Genomic DNA, 23,874 nt, shown 5'->3' with positions numbered 1-23,874 from the left:
TCAGTCTGGGGAGGGATGTGGGTCTGGTCCAGTTTGGAGGGTTGGCCTGGTCTTTTGGGGGCACAGCTGGTCCTGATCCTAGCCTCGGTGCCTCTCTACCTGGGGGGAGGACTAGCAAGACTAGTATGAATAATGACACTGTAAATAAAATGTATTAAAGTTTTTCATATTTTTTATTTTTAAAATGTTTTAAACAGTTTTTAAATTCGCCCCAATTTCATACAAAAATCTAATTCAAGCCCTGGTAGTTTATATGAGAAATGGGAAGGATGAGAGAGTGTGCTGGTTCCCTTTTAGTGGGAGCAGCACATGGCTGGTGTTTTGGCCAGCTTTGGCTTTTGTTAGCTGTTTTTATTCTCTCTCTCACACACCCACCCACCCACCCACCCAGGACTCCCTGCGTCCAGGTCACTTTCCCCACCTGGGCTGTGAGGCATCAAGAGCTGCTGCTCTCATGCCCTCTCCTTACGCAGCCCAGGCAGGGAAAGTGACCTGGATGTAGGGAGCCCAGTTGTTGCTCCTTGCTCCCCTCCTCACAGCCCTCTAGAAGTGTGTGGGGCAGAGGAGCAGCAGTCCAAGGGGGAGCGAGCAGCAATGCCAGCTGATTTGTGCATCCAGGTCAGTTTCCCCAGAAGGGGGATGCAGGAACTAGGAGCGAAGGGGGTGCAGGGATTAGGGGTGCAGGAGGGGCAGCAGGCCTGTGGGGCAAAGGGAGAGAGGGGAGCCTGAGGAGCCGGGGGCACGCGCACCACACCCATGGGGGCCAGGGGAACCAAAATGCAAGTTCGTCCAGGGTGCCATTTTCCTGTAGGTCGGCCCTGTAACTCAACCAGCATTTTAGGCTATAAAGAGATGTTTTTGATAGCTAGCCAACAATACTAGGGCTTTGTTTTTTGCCCCTCCCCTTGTCCCCTGTCCTCCTGCTGGGCACATATTCAAAAATACTTTTTCCATCAGTGCTCCAGAAAGAAGACTCTCTCGAGATTGGTGGATAGATGCTCATTTCACAAGCGCCTCTTGTAAGCAAGTCCACTGAGACACTGTGGTATTGGCCTAGGCGGTCTGTTTGTTAGTCTTCTGAACTAGAGGATAAACATTACTCTTGCAGCAGTCTGCAAAGAAAAGGCAAGATGTGGGGAACTGAATAGAGGATGAAATGGCCTGAGAGGTAAAGGCGGGCGGAGGGGGAATGAGATGATTCACTGGATTTGGACTAGAAAAATCTGTGTTTGCAACATGGCGGATTCACTTAGATTCTGGGGCCAAGGGAAGAAAAAGATATCACTGCAATAATAAAGCAATCTCAGCCTTCATTTTGATCCTCTTGATTATCCCATAATTCTGAGCATAGGTAATTAGCTCCCAGTTTGATTACCAGTACCACAGTGACATTCAGTAGCTGGGAATACTGTTACTTTGCAGAATGATGGACCTGAACCGTGGCCTGCATGAAGCACTAGAGATTTGAGAGATAAGCAAGAGGAAAAACAGCTCACGCTGCTAGAATGCTAGCTTGTTCCCAAGACCCTTTTGGGTCAAGGATCTTTGGACGGGGATATGAGCAGGGTAAAAGGAAAATGGTTTTTGCTTGCTGCTTTCTGATTTACTAAGATTTCTCATAAGGGAATTGAAGACAGGTTATCAGAGGGATATGTGTATGTGTGTGCGCACACAGACACACTCACTCACTTTTTAGTGGGGCTAATATACCTGCTGAGAGAGTTTCAGATTAGTCTGATTTATACAATGTAGTGAACTCTTATGCTGTTTGGTCTCCAGCAATTATACAAAATCAAAAGTTTAATTACTGCAGCTAAAAGAAAATGGGAGGGATAGAAGTGTTGGGGTAAAGTAGGTGGGAAGGCATGAAAGGAGAGGTGCACGAGTGTAAGAGAGTTTTGTGGCTGAGGTGGACCCCAGAAGATGAGGATGTGTTCTGAAAAAGTCTTGACATCTCATTCTGCCACTTGCAAAAGCTTATAAAAGAAAAAAGTTGGAATTAAATATTGTTTGAATAACAATATACAAGAATCTTGTGGGTGTGCACTCATTGTAAATAACCATATGGTGATTGATGCAGGTGCAAGGTTAAGCATATGAATGTCAGGGAGCAAAAGAAGCAAAGATAAGCAGGTGGGTGGTGGAGGAAGTGTATACTGAAACTGCGTTAAGCAGGTGGATGTTGGTTAAATGAGAAATAGAGTAGGTTTAAGTTTGAGTGCTGAGAAGGGACATAGATGCAGAGACAGGGGAGCAGTGTGTATGTATGGATGCAGGTATGATCCAAGTCATTATGGAAAGTGAATAATGAAGCACCGAAGAAGCAGTTTGATGCAAGGATAAAACCCAATGAATGTAAAATTGAACTGTGAGTGCAAAGCTTTAAAATAAGTAGGTACTGAAGCCACTTCTATCTCTCTTAACACTGTCCCCATCTCTCTCTGACTGAATTCCCACTACCCTGGCAGCAGACATAGTTGTGATCACTGTGGGAATCTCTTGAGGCTTTTCCTGTTCTTTCAAAGAAAAATGGTCCTGGATTAAATGGCAGGAAGTGTCTGAGTCCTTTTAGCATCGATAAAAAGCACTGGCCTCACTGGCTGTTTACTGTGAGAGCCAGCTAGCTCCTTATTGACCCCATTGTGCTCTGCAGACTGCCTGGGGGGAGAGTCACTGGAACCCAGACTCGTTATCTCTTTCCTCTGTATTTTTATATATCCAGAGGGGCATTTTCTAATTCCCCAGGGGTCCATGTGTCCGGCCACAGTCATCAGCCAGAACTCTCACTGAGATTTTTCTGAGTCATAATCATTAGTGACTATCTGTTTTCCACAGGCAGTAGTATCTATAGCACCCCCTCTCAGCCAGCTTAAGTCCATCCCCTGCCTGGCTGGTTGGTAGTCTTTTATTCTGTTGACTGAAGAGGCACCATTAGGCCTGCAACCCCTTTCCTGCTGATGTTGATTACAGGTCTGACTGCTTTTCCTCCTCTGCTTTATGTAGTAATAAAGAATTTGTTGTTGGGCACAGTGCAATCTGTAAGTCATAGGACTGGTTGAATTTTTTTAATGAAAAATAAAATTTCAGTGATGACATTTTGTGCTGGAAAAAAATCACTTTAGTTGACATTTTCTGATAAAGTTTCAAAATAAAAATTTTTACAGTTTCAAATTTTGGATTTTTTTATTTTTTTTCAAAATTTTAGACAAATTCTACTCACTTTTTAAAAAACTTTTTTTCCACAGGGGATAAGGGGGAATGGAGAGGAAAAGTAAAATAAGTGGGAGAAAGTGGGTAGGGAGAGAAAAACCTTTTAACTTTTTCCTAGTAAACTGCTCAATGTTGCTTTCTATTGAGGATAAATAGAGGTGGACAGGGTATGTAAGGGTAAGCCTGATCATGGCTTTGCAGAAGCAGTCTGTGATGTTTCTTGAACACTAGATGGCAGTCTTTGAACATACAGAAATTTTTGGGTTTTGAATACTCAGTGTTGTCAAGATAGGACACAGCAAACACAAAATTAAAACAAACCAATTTTCTCTTCCAAATATAAAAGTATTCCCTTTGATACTTTTTTCTTGCTTTCCTGTTGGTTGTATTCCTTGGGGGATCTCTTCCTAAATTCTCAGTAGTTTAGTTTGTTCTGTATGCCAAGAGATTGAGCAAAGATTGGGATCAACAGATTATTTTTGTACTGCTGATTGTTGACAGTGTGACCTCCTTCTCACCTGACAGAGTCAAGGGTTACCTGCGGATAAGTTGTTCTTCACTCTCAGTATGCATCCAGTTGTTTGTAATTGTTTAAAACATAGTAAACCATTAAAGGGAGATGGTTGGCGCCAGTGATGAGGCATCTAATGTTTCCAGTTACCAAAACTTAATCCTCTATTCACACTTGTTAAGAGATTGCAAAAGAAAAGCAATAATATTTTGCCTTTTGAACCATGCCAAACGTTCTACCTAAGCACTACAGTGGAATCCTTTAGTTGGGTTGCTTGTCTCAGCATACTTTCTTTTGGCAATCTGACTAGACAGATTTTACATTTGAACAACCACTGCTTGTTATTTCACTTCTTCCTCTCATACTCATCTCACTTATAGCTAACAACCACATCAGCTTTTTATCATGTCTAGCATCTTAGTGTTTCATAAGTAATGACACTAAATAATTTAATTCATCTTGCAGTGGAAAGCTAGCAACCAGAAGAACAGCAGCATTAAATGGGTCTTCATTTAAAAGTAAATTTATACCTTTTTTTTTTTTAAAGATCCAAATATGTCAACTTAAACCAAATGGCTCTTAAAGCATTTAATCTGTCAGTTACCTGCCAAAGCCTGAGTTCAGGGTTCTGTTTTTCTTAAGAGTTGATGAAATTCCTAACATCATTAAGGTGGCTGTGCTCTGTTTTAGAGGTAACTAATGCCATCATTTGCAGCTGGAAAACATCTGAGGGCTTAAATTCAGGTATTGAACTGTGTGTCGTCTTCTTGTGCTGGCCCCTATGTATATTTCAGTGCGGATGCACATGTGCTTCATGCGCTGGAGTCAGAGAATTCTTACATGCAGTGTCGGTTGGTCAACACACGTGCCCTTGCTCTCCTCACGCCTCAAACTAAGGGTATAAAGGGCAGAGATCAACCACCTTTCCAGTTCCTTCTTACCACTGTGTGTCATGAGTCAGAATCTCCAATGTTCAGAACGGTTACTTCATTGTTCTTCAATCTGTAAATATTTTATATTTTGCCTTTACTGTGTTTTTTGCCTAGTTTTTAATACAGTAAAAGCTGTTTTATCTAGCATGTTGGGGGAATAAGGGATGCTGGTACGCGAAGAATGCTGGTTAACTAAGAGGGAGGGAGTTTGAGTATGGGAGAGGGTGCAGGGTTGGGGGGTGTGGGAGAGGTTGTGGAATGTGGGCTTTGGGAAGGAGTTTGGGTGTGGGAGGGGGATTGGGGTACAGGCGGGTGCCGGATCCAGGGACGCTCACCTCAGGTGGCTCCCCACAAGTGGTGACCTGTCCCTGCTCCTAGGTGGAAGCGTGGCAGGTCTGTGTGCTGTCTCCGCCCACAGGCACTGCCCCCACAGCTCTCATTGACCGTGGTTCCCAAGCAATGGGAGCTACGAAGCTAGTGCTCGGGGCAGGGCAGGGGCAGCGCTCAGAGCAGCCTGCCACACCTCCGCCTAAGAGCAGCTGGGACAGGTTGTAGCTTGCGTGGAGCCACCCGAGGTGAGCACCCCATGGATCTGGCACCCCCATCGCTCCCCAGCTCCCTGCCCTGAGCCTCTCCCACACCCAAACTCCCTCCCAGAGCCCACGCTCCGCACCCCCTCCCGCCCTGCAATCCCCTACCAGCCCCGCGCTAACCTTACTATAAACTGGAATTTCAATGAAGATCAGAAATGCCAGTTTATAGAGCTTTTCGGTTGGTGAAGTGCTGGATAAAACAGCTTATGCTGTAATTTTAATACGTTAGATTCCCTGCCTGGGGGAGCACCCACTTCTACCTGCCCCAGGGAGGACAGAGACTTATATCACACCAGAAGATGTTTTTTTCTTCCTGAGCCTCAATTTCTCCCATCATCGGGACCTTCTCTCAGTAGGGAGATCTGGATTTCTGGCTGTATCCTACTCCACTATCAGCTGTCACATCTTCCTACCCTATATGGAGTAAAGGCTCATTCTACAAGAACACAAGTAATATCAGTGATTGCTTCAGGAAGTATCTCTTCTTCGCAGTTACAAAGCAACTACATGTAGTTCCATCCACACATTCACAAGTCATGATGCTCTAGTACAGGACTCCTCTGTTGACACGTCCTTTGGTACAGCAGTCATTCAGATGGTTGTTCCACCTGCATCGTCGCACCTTCCTCCTACTTGAGTACCGCTTCTCGAGTCACCCACTGTAGAATACACATTGGGACCAGCACTCAAAAAAGAAGTTACTTACCTTATAATAACTGGAGGTTCTTTGAGATGTGTGATCCCTTTCTATATTGCACTACCCACCCTCCTTCACCTCTGCTTCAGATCATTCTTGGATTTGCGGTAGAGAAGGAACTGGAGAGGCGGTTGCTCTGCTCCATCCTTTATACCCTCAGTTTGAGGCATGTGGGCCCATGCTTGGACCAATAGACACTGCTTCCAAGAATTCTCTGACTCTGCATATGCACGCAGTGGAATACAGCTAGGGACTATGCATCTCAAAGAACCTCCAGGTACTGAAAGGTAAATAACCTGGTCTTCTTGGTGACTACATCTCTGGATTCTGTAGTTGGAGGAACCCAGAGAGAAGGTTTGAAATCATTGAAGCTGTGAACCTAGTTTAGCATGTTTAAGTCCTGGCAATGCAAGCACATTTCCATCAAATGACCTCCATGAACATAAGGGAGGAAGAAACTGATTGTTGTTTGTGCACATAGACCAGCAAAAAAAGAACATTACGAGAATCTAAACAGGACAAAACGAAGGCGTAGACAAAGGTGTCTGTGTCAGTAAGAGAGAAGTGTAAAGACAGTGTCTGACAGTGTTGCTAGTGTGGTAGAAATAAGCCCAGAAAGAGGCATTATGGTCATTTAGTTTGACATCCTGCATAACAGGGCATAGAATTTAGCCCAGTAATTCCTGCATCAAGCTGTAACTCAGTCTGTGATAGAATACATCTTTTAGAAAGACATTCAGTCTTGATTTTAAAGACTCCAAGACATCCCTTGATAAATTGTTCCATTGATTAATTACTGTTACAAATTTATTTTCTACTCTGAATTTGTCAAGCTGTAGCTTTCCAGTCACTGGATCTTACGCTTTTGTCTGCTTGATTAAAGGGCCCTCCACTGTCAGAAGTATTCTCACCCCATATAGGTATTTATAGATGACTAAATCACCTCTTAGATGTCTCCTGGATAAACAAATAAATTAAACTTCTAACATCTCTCACTGTAAGGCAGATTTTACAGCTCACTTGGTATAATTGACCTGTCCTTATTACTTACTACTAATAATTTTGTGCTAACTGTAGACTTTGTCATAAATGATTTTATATTTTCTTCCACATTATATTATTAATAAACATATTGAATAACATTGGACCAAGAACAGATCTTTGCAGGACTCTACTAGAAACATTCCCCTTGGATGAGTCCTCATTTATTATTATTATTATTATTATTATTATTATTTATTATTAATTTAATTTTAGATCTAACAGTTAACCAGTTTCTAATCAATTTCATATGTGCTACAGTGATTTTTTTTTTATGGTACTATTTTTAATCTGAATGCTGTGCTGTACTAAGTTAAATGCCTTACAGATGTCTGTTATGTTAGCACATCACTTCTGGGCTAATCGATATGTTGACAAGTCTACACACACACCAAAAAAAAAAAAAAAAGGGTGGGTGGGAATCTGCTAGATAATAGGTAAATATATGCTCAGAATCTCAGGACTCTGCTACAACATGAACTATCTGCGGTTATCACATTCCATTCTGATTATAAGCCTAGGATTCAGGCATCAAAAGGATAAAGTTATCTGTAATCTTTCCAGCTGAGAATTTTGGAGGAAATTTCTCCACCACCACTGTTTCCCTCCTCCTGTCTCCTTTTTAGTGGTAGTACATTGCTTATGCATGGAATCTGCAAACAGAAACTCCTTCCTGCCCAAACTGCTGCTGCAGTGCTGAAGAAGAGAGGATATGAGAAATGATATATAAAGTGTCTTAAAGCTTGTCCACTGGAAACTGCTCTTAAAAACAAAAAAAACTAGAAACGAGGGGGGAATCCAGGCAGTGTGTGAAGGATGTTTTGTTTCACAATGAACCAAATTGTTTCTGTGTACTAGTAATACTGCTGGTCTTGTGCATGCATCACTAATATGAATAATATAACCAAACGTCAGAGGATGGTAGTAGCAGATGTCCAAAAGACAGAACTTTGATATCTGTGTGGGATAACATGAAGGAGATTGCTTATAATTCTAGTGCAGACATAATCCCTGGTGATACAAAGGGAGAGGCCTTGACAGTGGGATGTGGCTATCTAAATGAGGATCAAGTCTTATTTGTTTGGACATGATTCCCAGGTTGGGGAGGGATGTAAATATTACTGAGTGGGAGCACTTATATGCCAGTTCCAGCCCAAACTGGCAAAAGTTACTATAAACAATGAGGTTAGACATGCTGGCCTCAAGGGAGCTTGCAGCTCCCCCAGTCCCAGTCACTTTAGGAAATGATACTGCAGTGAAACACTACAAAGCTTCAGAAATAAATCCTTTATATAAGCTTGTTAACATGCAGCTGTTTCAGCTTTTTACTCATTTCTCACCCTCTCCTTCTCAGACAAAGAGAGCCTGATCACGGACAGTGGGAAGCTTTATGCTCTTGACCTTCTGTTGACACGGCTGAAATCTCAAGGACACAGAGTTCTTATCTACTCTCAGATGACACGGATGATTGACTTGTTAGAGGTAGGTGGTGGATTCTGAAGATAATGATTTGAAATCTAGCTCTTTTGATACAATAATTGTAATTTGGATCAGACAAATATGGCATACAATTATTATAGGGATGCCCAGGAAACACATTCTCATACAGAAGTTTAATGGACATTAATGATGAATGTAGATGAGATATGAAAGGGGGAAGATAATGGTCAAGGATGAAGTTGGTATTCGTTGTTGAAATATCTTCAGTCTCTGCCTCAGAAGTGACAATTCCATTGGAAATCCATTGGATTAGTTTCTTGGGTAGATGAGAAGAGTCTGTCTTAGAGGAGGTATGGATGAGAACCAGGATCATAAACCAGGTGGCCTATTGGTAGAGCTTTTAACTGCTGTGTGGGAAATGAGTTCACTTCTCGATACCCTGCAGCCACAGAGACAGGATATGAGAGTCCTGCCAAAACAGCACATGCAACCCCTGGAAGAAGGGATGCATTGTGTCAATTCATGCCAGCCCCTCCCTTTCAATGAAGGATCAACATTAATAGCTTTGTGATTTTGCAGTCCTCTTCCACTGGAAAGATAGTGGCCATGATGCATGCTAGGTATGAAATGGCTTTGAGGTTTCAGAAGACCGCTGGAGTGTGTGTGTGGCAGAGGGTAAATTGTTTAGACTGAGTAGTGTGGCTGGAAAATATGAAAAACATATGAGGCAGTGCAGTTTCAGTACTACTGGAACATTAGGGTCCTGTGATCATTCAGGTAGCCTCCCATAAGTGCAGGTGGTGGTTATTAAATAACATTTTATATGCTACAGTATCTCTGCCATGTAATCAAGACAGCCAGGAGAGTATTATCAGGACTTAAAAATGTGCAAAGTCTGAATCAACATGGGTTATAGGTTACAAATTTGGAGTCTACTAGGAGTACAGTTGACAGGAGGCTTGGTAGCCATCTGCATGCTGAGTTGTATTTCTACTGCTATGAGAAGATCACACTTCCAAATGACAGAGGGATTCATAAGGTTGTCTTTCTGGATCTTGGCCAATTCCTCAGCCTGCTTCTCTTCTTGCAATACGGGACGTAGTTCAGGTTTGTCCCCAGGCATTAAAGGCTGTCCACACCCCAGATTGTACCTCAGAAGTCAAAGTGGCAGTTTAGTGCTCTCATCTTGTCTGTTAGCATTCTAGCTTTTAAATCTTGTTGTGGTGCACCAGTGAGCAAACTTTTCCCCCATGATATCTCCTCTCCCTCAGGGAACCAACATTTTTCAGGGCTCTATTCCCTGAACAGGTCCACCTGTCAAGATCTCTTTGTTTGTCCTCTTCCCGTATCAGGACAGAGATGCTTGTGCTGAGCAAACCAAAGGCCAACAAGTGCTCCAATTGCAAGAAAATTCTCTCAGGAACTATGTCACTGCTGCTCCGAGCCCTTTGATCCTTGCTTTACCAAAGGAAGGGACTGGACTGCACATAGGGGTGTTTTCTTCTCCCGGTGGTAGCCAAGACTTCTCAACGAATATTTTTGTAAAATGTGGATCTATCCTCATTGATGCCGGGGAGCAGCAAACCCAACACACCTTGCTAGAAAAGGTGTTCTCAAATGCAAGTCCCATAATTTCCCAGGTCTTTTCAGTCCACCTATATCTATCTCATAGAACTGGAAGGGACCCCAAGGGTCATTGAGTCCAGCCCCCTGCCTTCACTAGCAAGACCAAGTACTAATTTTGTCCCAGATCCCTGAGTGGCCCCCTCAAGGATTGAATTCACAACCCTTGGTTTAGCAGGCCAATGCTCAAACCACTGAGCTATCCCCAGGGATATACATTCTACCTCAAGTGGGTAATTGAGTCACTTGTGCAGTAGTCTGGCTTACGGTCTGACTCTTCTTCTCAATAGGAGGATCTTAGCTTTTCTGGCATCTACACCTGCATTGCTTCTCCGGTTGCGTACTGGAGCACTGAGGAACAGAATCTTTGTTTGGAGAATAGAGGGACTGCCTTAATCCAGGAGGGTGTGGAGGATGTGTGTATGTGAAAGCTTAGTGTTGGGTTGATGGAGTGTTGTGAATCCACCATGCAAAAGCATTTAGGATGTGGGATGTATCAAAATGTACAAGTTAAGTTAGATGCACCATGGCTGGTAGATGCACCAAATGTTTTGTTCTGAGTGCCTATGTGGTAACAGGAACATGCACGTTTATTCTCTTTGCCCACCCTTTGCCTGTCAACTCTCTTCTCATTAGTGGACATGATAATGAAATAGGCAAGGTTTAATTTTCTGAAGACTTAGAAGTTGAATACTCATGTTTTTCACTATTTTGACCTCTTCCAATAACTCTGCAGATAGGTAAAGAAGTGGGATGGCGTGTGAATGTGCAATTCATTGGACTATCGTGTGCCCTCCCAGCATGGGTGTGGATTTGTTAACAATCACTCATCAGAGAAGCTGATTATTTTTTCAAGGTTTCAGTCCACGCTTTAGGGAGTGGATATTTGTGGTTCAGAAAAACTATTGAAAAAACGAATAATGATGTAAAGATACATAAAACATTGGGCTTCTCAGCCTAGATTGTGTCTAGGGCTGGAGGGATAGCTCAGTGGTTTGAGCATTGGCCTGCTACCAGGGTTGTGAGTTCAATCCTTGAGGGGGTCACTTAGGGATCTGGGGCAAAAATTGGTCCTGCTAGTGAAGGCAGAAGACTGGACTCAATGACCTTTCAAGGTCCCTTCCAGTTCTAGGAGATTGGTATATCTCCAATTATTACCTATAACATAAATTACTGTTAAATAGAGGGTTCTGCACTTCATATCAATGTAGAAAAAGTGAAGTGCCCTTATTTAGTACAGTTTTGTAACAGTGGTGTCTTTGCTTCTAGTGAAAGAGAGAGCTTAATGAATTTACAGAAATACATTTTGGTTAAAGCAGGGGCTGAGAATCCATTGTGGATACTATTTCTAGTTCTACAGCTGATTTGCTCTGTGACCATAGGCAAGTAACTTGTCTAGACTTGTCTATAAGTTTAGATGACAGGGTGGTTAAAAAATGTTTGACTTCTTTACACTACAGCTCTACCACCAGTGGAAAATTATGGATCCAGTTTTTCCTAAGGGTGTAGATGTACCCTTAGTGCTTTAATTCCCTATCTAAAAAAATGGAGAAAACGCTTACCTACTGTGGTTAGATGTTTGGCTGTGGGTATGTGTTCTCCCTGTGTGCTGCCCCAACTCTGCACAAACAGCCAGCACATCAGACCTCGAGCGAATTGCTTAATGACCACAAGAGCTGTTCAAGTACAAAGGTGCCAGGCCAGGTTTATTGTTGACAAAGCATGGTAATAGCACCTGGCAGACTATGAGGTTACTAAGACATGTATGCCCATGACAATGGATGCAATCCATTCTTCCCTTGGCTGGACAAAAATACTCTCTCTGACATACATCTTTGTTCCCCGATACAAACAAGTTAGTATTGCCTTTTTTCTGACATAGTTAGTTACTGCTCCCTGACATGGCTAGTTATCACCTTGTACATGTTGGTTCAATCAAAACGTCTTTATTACTTACTGTTGTCCTGACCTTATCTTTTAGGAGGGGTCAATGTGTTCCTGCTATCCTTGGGGAATGTTTTTGTACCATCCTTATTATCAGGATGTTCTGATACCACTTAATATTGGGGTGTGTTTGCATGAGTATTCTGTGCTTAGCACTTCTGAAGAATGTACATTTTTTGCAATATTAGCCCTCTTCATGCCAGATTCTGTGAGCAGGCCCTGCCTCATACTAGGCCTCTGATACAAGAGCTTGTGTCTTCCTGCTGGACCTACCACATAGAGGGGTTGGAAGACTTATTTAATGTTTGCACAGCACTTTGGAAATGTTAAATATTCTATATCTGCTGCTGCTTATTGTTGTTTGTTAAATGTTCAAAAAATGCTTGGATGCTCTTGGATGAAAGGCATTACAGAAGTACAACATATTGTTAATAGTAGTAGTAGTTTATTGCTGCTTCTCCGGTTCACTGAGTATTTCAAGATAATATTTTGGCAAAGGTATAAGATAAAATTAAAGAATACATCAATCAAGAATATTTCAAGATGGGGAAGCTATAATTCAAGTGCAAATACAGTATTCAACATACTTGAAAAGAAAAAAGTATGTGTGTGGCAGGGGAAGGAGGAATAATAATGCAGATCTGATGATTCCTCCTGGCTCATATTTTTAATGTTGTTTATTTCAAAAACATAAAACTAATTACAGGTAATATCCATAATAAGCAGTGACTAAAGCAGGGATAGGCAACCTACGGCACGTGTGCCGAAGGCGTCACGGGAGCTGATTTTCAGTGGCACTCACACTGGCTCAGGTCCTGGCCACCGCTCTGGGGGGCTCTGCATTTTAATTTAATTTTAAATGAAGCTTCTTAAACGTTTAAAAACCCTTATTTAGTTTACATGCAACAATAGTTTAGTTATATATTATAGACTTACAGAAGGAGACCTTTTAAAAAGGTTAAAATGTATTACTGGCACGCGAAACCTTAAATCAGAGTGAATAAATGAAGACTCGACACACCACTGCTGAAAGGTTTCTGACCCCTGGGCTAAAGGAATTGAGTGTTAATTTGACATATAACCAGAGCAGATATAGCAATTATAGAAACTAATGAAATCTTAAAGAAAAAATAGCCTACTCCCAACCAAAGTTTTTGCCCCAAAAGAGAGAAATGCCAAAGACTCCATGAAGTCCTCTAAGGGACTTCCCTATTACTATTGATTTTACATGGAAAGACTCAAATAATGCAGTAATAGATGGCAGTGTAAAACCTTAAGATAGATAAATAGTAATTATGTGAAGTGGTGCCACTAATTTAAAATGAATAACTCCCTGTGTAGACAATCCCTAAATCCAATACCGAAGCACAATGGAGCACTACTTTAGCAGGCTAGTAGAACATCCTGTTATATCTAGTTAATGCAGATTTTATTATAAACAGTTCCCTGATTTATGTGGGTTTGTTTTAGAAAATAAATCTTCTTTCAATGTCATTTTTGCTCTCTGTATATTGACAGATTCTGCACATAGACATAATGGCTTTGTCTAAACTACAAGCTGGGGGGGTGATTCCTAGCTCATGTAAACATACATACTCACGCTAGTTTGATGAGAACTAGTGGGAGTATAAATAGTGGAGCTCTTGTGGCACAGGCAGTGGCAACCATGCTAAGTACATACCACACAATTCAGGCAGGCTTGTACTCAGCATGGCTAAACCATGCTGCTACTGTCTGTGCTACTTGCAGCTAGCACTTGTATATGTACTCAAGCTGGGAATCACCCCTTGCTTATAATGTATACATAGCCAGTCTAGTAATTTAAACCATTTTATCACGTTCATGACATACTAATTGGGTCACTGCTGTATATGTACAGCTTTCATACTGTTAAAGAGGAATCCACCAGCAGCTCTACACAGTCTTTGGACTGTGACTCACAGATTGTCTGAGATCCCACTCAACAGCTACAGTCTTCTGCGTATGAGCAACATTTCTTCCTAAAGATACAACTAACGTCTTGTTCAGAGGGGCCTAGTTTTAGGAGGAGAGAGGTTTTACTAGCTATTTATCTTCCTCTGTAATTTCTGGGGCTGGGGTTGTCAATTAATTACAGTTAACTCGTGCTATTAACTCAAAAAAATTAATCACAGTTAATTGCGCTGCTAAACAATAGAATACCTGTTGAAATTTATTAAATATTTTGGATGTTTTTCTACATTTTCACATATATTGTATACTATGTTTTAACTGAAATCAAATTTTATATTATTTTTATTACAAATATTTGCACTGTAAAATGATAAACAAAAGAAATAGAATTTTTCAATTCACCTCATAAAAGTACTGTACTGCAAGCTCTTTGCTGTGAAAGTGCAATTTACAAATGTAGATTGTTTTGGTTTTGAGTGCAGTTATGTAACAAAAAAATTGTAAAACTTCAGAGCCTACAAGTCCACTCATTCCTACTTCTTGTTCAGCCAATTGCTAAGACATACAAGTTTGTTTGCATTTACTGGAGATAATGCTGGCCTCTTTTTAGTTACAATGTCACCAGAAAGTGAGAACAGGTGTTTGCGTGGCATATTTGTAGCCAGCATTGCAAGGTATTTACGTGTCAGATATGCTGAACATTCCTATGCCCCTTCGTGCTTCAGCCACCATTCCAGAGGACATTCTTCTGTGCTGATGATGCTCATTAAAAATGTGTTAACTAAATTTGTGACTGAACTCCTTAGGGGAGACTTATATATCCCCTGCTCTGTTTTACCCACGTTCTACCATATATTTCATGTGATAGCAGTCTCAGATGATGACCCAGCACATGTTGTTCATTTTAAGGACACTTTCACTGCAGATTTCACAAAATGCACAGAAGATACCAAGGTGAGATTTCTAAAGATAGATACAGCACTCGACCCAAGGTTTAAGAATCTGAAGTGCCTTCCAGAATCTGAGATGGATGAGGTGTGGAGCATGCTTTCAGAAGTCTTAAAAGAGGAACACTCCTATGTGGAAACTACAGAACCCAAACCACCAAAAAAGAAAATCAGTCTTCTCCTGGTGACATCTGACTCAGATAATGAAAATGAGCATGTGTCAATCCGCACTGCTTTGGATGGTTATTGAGCAGAACCCGTCATCAGCATGGACGCATGTCCCCTAGAATGGTGGTTGAAGCATGAAGGGACATATGAATTTTTAGCACACCTGGTATGTAAATATCCTGCTATGCCAGCTACAATTGTGCCATGCGAACACCTGTTCTCATTTTCAGGTTACATTGTGAACAAGAAGCGGGCAGCACTATCTCCTGCAAATGTAAACAAACTTGTTTGTCTGAGCGATTGTCTGAACAAGAAGTAAGTCTAAGTCAGTGGTTCTCAAACTTTTTGTACTGGTGACTCCTTTCACATAGCAAGCCTCTGAGTGCGACCCCCGCCCTTATAAATGAAAAACACATTTTTATATATTTAACACCATTATAAATGCTGGAGGCAAAGCAGGGTTTGGGGTGGAGGCTGACAGCTCGCGACCTCCCTCCCATATAATAACCTCACAACCCCCTGAGGAGTCCCAACCCCCAGTTTGAGAACCCCTGGACTAAGTGGACTTGCAGGCTCTAAAATTTTACATTGTTTTATTTTTGGATTCAGGTTTTTTGTACATAATTCTACATTTATAAGTTCAACTTTTATGATAAAGAGATTGCATTACAGTATTTGTATTAGGTGAATTGAAAAATACTATTTCTTTTGTTTTGTTTTTTTCAATGCAAATACTTGTATTAAAAAATAAAGTGAGCATTGTACACTTTGTATTCTGTGTTGTAATTGAAATCAATCTATTTGAAAATTTAGAAAACATCCAAAAATATTTAAATAAATGGTATTCTATTATAGTTTAACAGTGCGATTAATTGCGATTAAAATTTTTAACCACTTGACAGCCTAATTATTTCTTAATCCATTGTTAAACATTGCCTTCCATAACTACCTATAGGGAAAACAGAGGTACTGCTTGAGAGCCTAGACACTGGATCTGTTCTGATAGATTTAGTGAGGAGTGTGCAACATATGCTCAGCCAGGAAGCTGTAGGGCATTTCTGACAGCCTGCTTAAATTGACTCCTGTGACTGTGGGGCTTGTTTCCAGTCCTTAGTCCGTTCACGTATCCGGGCGGTGTTCCTCTGGGCGGCGTCCACTGGCTCCCTTGACGCCTTTGAGGAGCAGTGGGCGTTGTCTGGGGTTCTCTGTTCAGTGTCCCATCAGGCTCCCTTCTTATGACCCTCTGACCGCACTCCTGTCCCTGTTCTTTTATTAGTTGTCCCCGGAATCAGCTGGGTTTTTGAGGTCCTCTAGATCCTCCCTTTAGGCTGGGAGGGGATCCTTTAGCAGTGGGCGGGCTTCCCCCGCCTAGTTCCCAGGAACCCAATAGGTACAGGGAGCACTCTGTGTCCTCGGGCTGCCCTGCTGGCTGGAACGCTCTCCCCCCTTCTCTGGCTGCCCTGCTGGCTGGAGCTCCTTCTCCCTTCCTGGGCTGCTGCTGGCTGGAGTGCACGTTCCCTGCACTGCTGCTGCTGCCACTGCTGCTGAGTGAGGGGTGGGGTGCCTTGCTGGCCAGCCCCCACCCCCCCCCCACCTCTGGAAGGAGAAGCCAGGACCTCACCACCACCACCGCTGCTACCACCTGTGAGGGGTCCTTCCTGCCTGGCCACCAGGGTTGCTGCTGCTGCTGGAGCTGTGTTTGTCCTGGGGAGCGGCTGGAGCCTAGAGGAGGAAAAATAAATTGGCTTTTAGCTCCTCTTCTTTCTCCCTCACTTTCCTGTCCTGTGCTGTGGGCACTGATTTTTGTGCTATTGTGTTTGATAGCATGTGCTGAAAGGGAGAGGTGGAATGTTTAGGGATGCAGAAGACTTTCAGGTACTGCCACTTCTTTAGAAGTTCATGCAGCAGTTTAGATTGTTTCCTTCTAGTCTGGAGTTTGCTACTCATCCTAGCTGACCATTCTCTTTCCCCTGACACAAAGATGCATGTGTTTATTAGAACAAAACTAAAAATGAGAAAATACAAGACATTTGAAATAGTAGGATCGCTCCTACACGCTTGCGTTGCGGGGGTTTACATCGCTTGTCAGATGTGACTAGATCTGCATTACAGGGGCTCCTAGCATGAATGTGAGCTGCCATTCTTACAGCAAGCAAAGTCAGTGAATTGCAACATGAAGAGACCTGCATTTTTGTTTCCGACAACACCAAATAGAGATTGCAAAGCCAAGTTGCTCACATTAAATAAGGAAGGGGTGTGAAACAGTTACCTAATGATAGAGACAGGTATGTATAGATTCTCCTTGCAGTAGTCTCCATGAGAAAAAGAAGCTTAAATCTACCTATAGCCTTTGCATCAGGGAAGAAGCATGATTAGAGTGAGTCTGCAAATTTTTCCTCAGCACTTCACAGCTTGCTTTTCCATAGGACCAGTCACAGGCACCAACTTTCCAAAGAGCTAGAGGTCGATCATCCACTTGCTCTTGGAAAGTTGGCACCTGTGACTGCTCTGCCCCAGGCCCTGCCCCCTCTCCACCCCTTCCCCCGAGGCCCCACCCCGCCTCTTCCCACCCTCAGTTAGGGTGACCAGACAGCTAGTGTGAAAAATCAGGACAGAGATTGGGGGTTAATAGGCACCTACATAAGAAAAAGCCCCAAATGTCGGGACTGTCCCTATAGTGACATCTGGTCACTCTGCCTCCACTCCAGCCTCACCCTGCCTTTTCCTGCCCAGTTCCGCCTCCTCTCCTGAGCGAGCTGTGTCATTGCTTCTCCCACCTCCCTCCAAGCCTCCTGCACACCATGAAGCAGCTGTTCTTCTTCTAGTGGTGTTTCTGTGGGTGTTCCACTCTAGGTGTCGGTACGTCCCTGTGCTGGAGTTCAGAAATTTCTCGCAGCAGTACTCGGTTGGGGGAAGGGCACGCACAGGGGTCATCTCTTGCAGCTGTTGGCACCTCCTATAGCGCATGCTCCCCTGACTGTCCCCTCAGTTCGTTATCAAGCGTTCTTGGCTGGGCAGTGCTCTCCTTGATACTTTCTGGGGGTGTGGGGACAAAAAACCCAAAGTTAAAAGTTACATAGGAACTTCTTTTTAGTCTGTACTTAGTTACATGGTTTAGTTAGTCCTAGTCTAATCATAGTTACATAGTTTCGTTAATTCCTCTTAGAGGTTTTTCTTCCAAAAGAAAGAAAAGAGAAGAAAGAAGAAAACTTTCTCTCCTTAACCCCCATTTGGGAACAGTTTCTACAGTTTACCATTACAATTAACTCCTACTCTTATCTCTCGAGAGGGGAGAGGGGGGAGAGGCTTTACTGCAATCATGGCAGGCTCAACAGGATTTAAAGAATGTGACTCCTGCCGTGAACCGATGTGGTCTCTGAGGGCCACACATCCTGCATTTGCTGTCTGGGAGAAACTCATATCGCCCAGAAAGATGCATGTTGCACCAATTTAACAACAAGGGCAAGATGTAACAGGGATCCCTGCTTGAAAATGCTTCTGCTGGAGAAATGCCTCCAACCTCCACAAGAGAGATCCTCTGGGGAGTTTCATAAACCAAGATACCTGAGCTCTGATAAGGCTCCAACTTCTAAACTGTCAGGAAGCGATTCTCGACCTCTCCAGCAAGGATCGCTCAGAAAAAGAGAGCTTCCCCAGTGAAGTCTCTACCCTCAATGTTCCACTCATCCAGACTGAGCACTTACGAGGCACCGGGCTCCTCCAGCACCGTCCCTCAGCGGATCCCTGCCAAGCCCCAACGTGTGGCACTGGAGTTGAGACAGCAGGTCTCCTCCACAGCACCGACTACCCCGGTGCAGAGTGTGGCACAGGCAGCAGCACCGCGATCAATGCTGCTGCCACCTAACAAGCCAAATCCGGCACCAGTCAGCGCTCCAGTGGTCAACCGCAACCCCAAGGCAGGACCAGCGCAACTCCTGCGTCCTGCTGACATAGCAGTTTCTTCGGCACCACAGTCACCACTGCTTGGCACCGAACACTCTCCGAGCTACATAGCACGGCACCATCCTTCATCTCCTGCACCACTCTCCATGCATCATGGCGAGGAAGGAGACATGCAGAACAACCGCTTCTCCTTTCAACGTTCATCCCCATCACAGATGAAACCTACATGGAATACTGTGAAGCTGAAGCCGAAGCCTCATCTGAGCATTCACAGCCCTGGTATGCACAGCACTGGCCTTACCCATTGCCACCTTACCCCATGCAATGGCCACAATGGGGTCCTTGGCCCACATACAAGAGTCTCTGTTCTAGTCCTCCTTCCCCAGCAACAAGAGGTTCCAGAATACACCCAACATTATCACACAGAGAAACCCCCTAACTCTCCTGAGACAGAGATAGTATCTCTTTCTCTTCTATCTCAGGCAGACCTGGATTATTCACCACCTGCCCCACATTCATCTTCCACATCAGTTGAAGTGGTGACACCGTCTACCCCTACGACACCAGATGACCTGAAACAGTTCCAAGAACTCTTCAAAAGAGTAGCAAACAGCCAAGAAATTGCCTTTCCTGAGGTGCAGGAGAAACAACATAAGTTGTTAAAAATCTTACAACCGGCATCATTGACCAAGATTGCCCTCCCCATGGACGAGGCTATAATGGAGCCTGCAGAGGTAATATGGCAAACACCAACATCGGCACCACCCACCAACAAAAGGGCTGACAGAAAATACTTTGTTCTAGCCAAAGGCATGGAATTTTTGTTTTCACACCCTCAAGCCTGCTCTCTGGTGGTAGAGGCTGCTAATCATTTCCACTCCTCACTGCAAGATAAAGAGCATGAGAGACTGGACCTCTCTGGGTGGAAAGTTTACTCGTCAGCCACCCTTCTGCTTAGAGTTGCCAACTATTCTTTTCTGCTAGCAAATTACGACTATTCTAACTATAGTAAAATACAGGTCTGTCTCATCTTACACTGGAGTTACGTTCCGCAGTTAGCACCTAAAGCGAAAAATTGCATATAGTCAAAATTACATTGAGTGTAATGGCAGTCGGAATCGCCTGCAGTACAGAAACAGTATTTAAATGGTTATTTTTCTCGTTTTATTTCCAAATGCGTAAAGCTGAAATCGCACATGTTAAATGCGCCCAAGATGCGACAGACGTGTACAAGAGCTTGTGGAGGACCTCCCTGATCATAAATGTCCTCAACTCAACACCATTATCAACGAGGTTCAGTTAATAGCATGCACAGCGCTGCAAGCCTTAATGGATATAGCAGACACAGCTGCCTGAACAACCACAACAGCTGTGGTTATGAGAAGAATATCGTGGTTGCAGGCTTTGGGAATTCCTAAAGAACTACAGCTAAAAATGGAGGACCTCCCCTTCGGTAGGGATAAACTATTCTCGTTTCAAACAGACAACATGCTCCATACCATGAAGGCCTCCCAACCAATGCTGCGTACGTTAGGCATATACCCACCACCTGACAAACGCCCTCACTTTACACCATACCAGAGGCCATTAGACACTTCATTTAACAGTCAACAACCATGATACTTCACTCAGAACAGACTCAAACAACGGGCTCTGAGATGACGAGCTCCACAGAACCAGGTCTCGTCCACCTGTCCATCTGCATCTAAGCCACAATTTTTGAAGTCTTGATGGAGGGTATGCACAACCTCTGGTGCCAACAGATACCCCATCCCACAATTTTGGTCACCACCTATCCTCATTTTACCACGTCTGGGCCAATAACCACAGATCAATGGGTATTGGAGATCATACATTATGGCTACACGATTCCTTTCACAGCTTGCTCGCTCCTTCATTCCTAGTGCCAATCATGTCTTCCAGACATGTCAGCAAAATAGGAGCATTGATGGCTGAACCACTGTACACTATATTTACCAAAGACAAAATCATGTTAAATCCTTACCCAAAATTCTTACCCAAAGTGGTTACAAATTTTCATATTAACCAAACCATACACTTACCTGCCTTCTATCCCAAGCCACATAACGACTCTCAAGAAGCAACCTTGCACATACCAGATGTCAGACGGGCTGTAGCCTTCTACTTGGACAGAACTAAACCATTTAGCAAGTCACCAAGTCTGTGGCAGAGCGCTCCAAGGGCTCTACAGTATCGACCCAAAGACTCTCCAAATGGGTCTCTACTTGTATTCAAACTTGCTACCACCTACATAACAAAGAACCCCTTATAGGCATCAGATCCCACTCAACACAAGCCATGGCAACATCGATTGCATTCTTGAACAATGTCACCTTAATAGATATTTGTAGAGCTGCAACCTGGACATTGGAGCTCACTTTTGCAAAGCATTATGCTATCATTGGCCTTACAGTGCTCTCATCACACACTTATGTATAACTCTCTGAACCCCTACCACTCCTGGTGGGGTACTGCTCTACAAGCACCTAGAGTGGAGCACCCACAGTGACACCACTCGAAGAAGTAGTTACTCACCTTGTGCAATAACAATGGTTCTTTGAGATGTGTGTGTCCCTGTGGGTGCTCCACTACTCACCCTCCTCTCCTCTACTTTGGAGTTCACACAGCCAAGTTCTGCGGTAGAGAAGGAATGGAGGGGATGGTCTGGGGAGTGCCCCTGTGCGTGCCCTTCCCCTGACTGAGTACTGCTGCGAGAAATATCCGGCACAGGGACACACCGACACCTAGAGTGGAGCACCCACATGGGGACACATCTCAAAGAACCATCGTTACTGCACAAGGTAACTTCTTAGTGGCTGGGGGGAGGCATGGTCAGGGAGTGGGAGGCGCTGAGTGCAGGACTGCTGGCAGGTGGGAGCTGCTGGGGGGGGGGACGGACTGATGGGGGGCTGCCAGTGGTTGCTGAGCACCCACCATTTTTTCCCCAGGGGTGCTCCAGCCCTGGAGCACCCACAGAGTCAGCACCTATAAGACCAGTAATGGCTGTAGTGGGGAAGGGAAAAAACAAGAGATCACAGAACAGGAAATGATAGTCTTCCTACCTTTTATAGACAGGGAGACTATAGTGGGGGCTGTCAGTATCTGCCCTTATGTACAATAGAAACTAAAAGTTATAGTCAGTTAAATTACTTGCTTTAGAAATCCAAAACTTAGTAGCCAGTGATATATAGCATTATAACTTCTGGGTATGGAAAATAGCATCCTGTGCAGATCAATTCCAGTTCTCAAACTGCGGCTCAGGACCCCAAAGTGGGTTGCAACCCCATTTTAATGAGGTCGCCAGGGCTGGCAGTTGACTTGCTGGGGCCCAGGGCCAAAGCCAAAGCCTGAGCTTCATGGTCTAGGGCCGAAGCCAAAGTCCTCTGCCTTTGAGTGGCGGAGCTCAGGTTACAGGCCCCCTGCCTGGGGCTGGAGCCCTTGGGCTTTGACTTTAGCCCTGGCCCACCAGCCTGGGGCGTTGGGGCTCGGGCAGGCTCAGACTTCAGTCTGCCCTCCTGGGGTCATGTAGTAATTTTTGTTGTCGGAAGGGGGTCACAGTGCAAATGAAGTTTGAGAACCCCTGAGTTATATGGAATAAAATGTCGCAGAATATAACCCAGGATCCCACTGTACTATAACCTAGGTGGAAATCCATAGGTGTAAGTGGGATTTGTAAGCAGAAAACATGAGACATTTTTTAGTATTCCTCTCGCTCCTCAGCTGTCTGCCATCAGAAAAGCCTACTATGGGCAGTGGGGTGGTGTGTGTGTGTGTGTGTGATTCGTTGGTGGGTTAGATCTAGCTTGTTTTGCATTTTTTACATTTTTATGTTTTGTTTTAAATCAGCTTGCTTGAGGAGTATCTAGATTTCTCTAGTATCCTGATGTCCCTGTAGGTCCCAGTGGATAGAGGGGAGGTGGAGATGGAAGTGGCTTGACTTCTTTGGTGCTTCAGTTAACAAACTTTCTGCAGCCAAGGTTGATTTCATTATTTTCCTGGATTAATACTCTTGCAATCATGCTGACCTTGTCGGCTAAACACGATTAGCAGGAGGATTTTCAAGTGAGTTTAATATAAGTATCCCCATAGAACAGTGGCTCTTAAACTTTTTTTATTGGTCACACTTTCACATAGTAAGTCTCTGAGTGCAACTTCCATTATAATTTTTTTTTAACATATTTAACACCATTATAAATGCTGGAGGCAAAGTGGGGTTTAGGGTGGAGGTTGACAGCTCGTGACCCCCTGAGGGGTCCCGATCCCCAGTTTGAGAACCCCTGCCATAGGGTTAGGCAGCAGCTTCTGTTTTACTATAATATATATATTTTACTATAATATAACACACAGAGTCTATGCTTGGTTAAAGAGGTTGAGTGACCTTTTGGTGAGTATTGCAGTGTACTCCTTGGACCCTTTGCTATCATTGCTGTATTTGCCTTGTCTTGTTTCAGCTGGGGTACTCTGCTCAGTAGTATTGTGACTTTCTGAATCTTTATCTGGGTCTTGGTGTGGAATGCTGATTTTCTTCATCGCTATTATGCTTTTTTAGATCTCCATTTTAGGGGTACTTGAATACTTGGTTGTCATTAGGCCCCTCCCTCAGTCACAATAGAGGAGTTGCTGTACTAGTTTACAACTACCATTTAGCTTTGTGTAGTTTCTTTTCATTAGAATTATTTCCTAAGTGCTTTGCAGTCTATTGCTATGTTCAATTTTTTACCAAAAATACAAAATTCAGGGGAGCACCAAGGACACCGAATGAAGTATGGATGAAGTGAGAGTAAAAAGATTTTAGAAAAAGGAGTGATTTGTTAAATGTGTGTATTTGAAAGGATGAGATTATTGGATAAAATGTAATTAATAGAAAAGAGTGTTTAATAGAAACATTGTTAGCATAGTTAGAAGTTCTCCT

General features: G+C 43.5%; 1 protein-coding gene across 2 annotated transcripts in view; it reads left to right on the top strand.

Annotated features, from left to right (window-relative positions):
• INO80 (INO80 complex ATPase subunit) overlaps nt 1–23,874 on the top strand; it is a 133,787-nt gene that overhangs the window by 88,479 nt on the left and 21,434 nt on the right. For both annotated transcript variants that reach the window (XM_030559501.1, XM_030559500.1), the window contains one exon: nt 8,339–8,466. In XM_030559501.1, coding sequence (XP_030415361.1) covers nt 8,339–8,466 — 128 coding nt within the window. The remainder of the gene's footprint in view (nt 1–8,338; nt 8,467–23,874) is intronic.

This window comes from Gopherus evgoodei, chromosome 4, assembly GCF_007399415.2.
Source record: "Gopherus evgoodei ecotype Sinaloan lineage chromosome 4, rGopEvg1_v1.p, whole genome shotgun sequence".
Lineage (NCBI taxonomy): Eukaryota > Metazoa > Chordata > Testudines > Testudinidae > Gopherus > Gopherus evgoodei.
The sequence above is the reverse complement of the archived record's forward strand: the minus strand, read 5'-3'. Positions and strand labels throughout refer to the sequence as shown.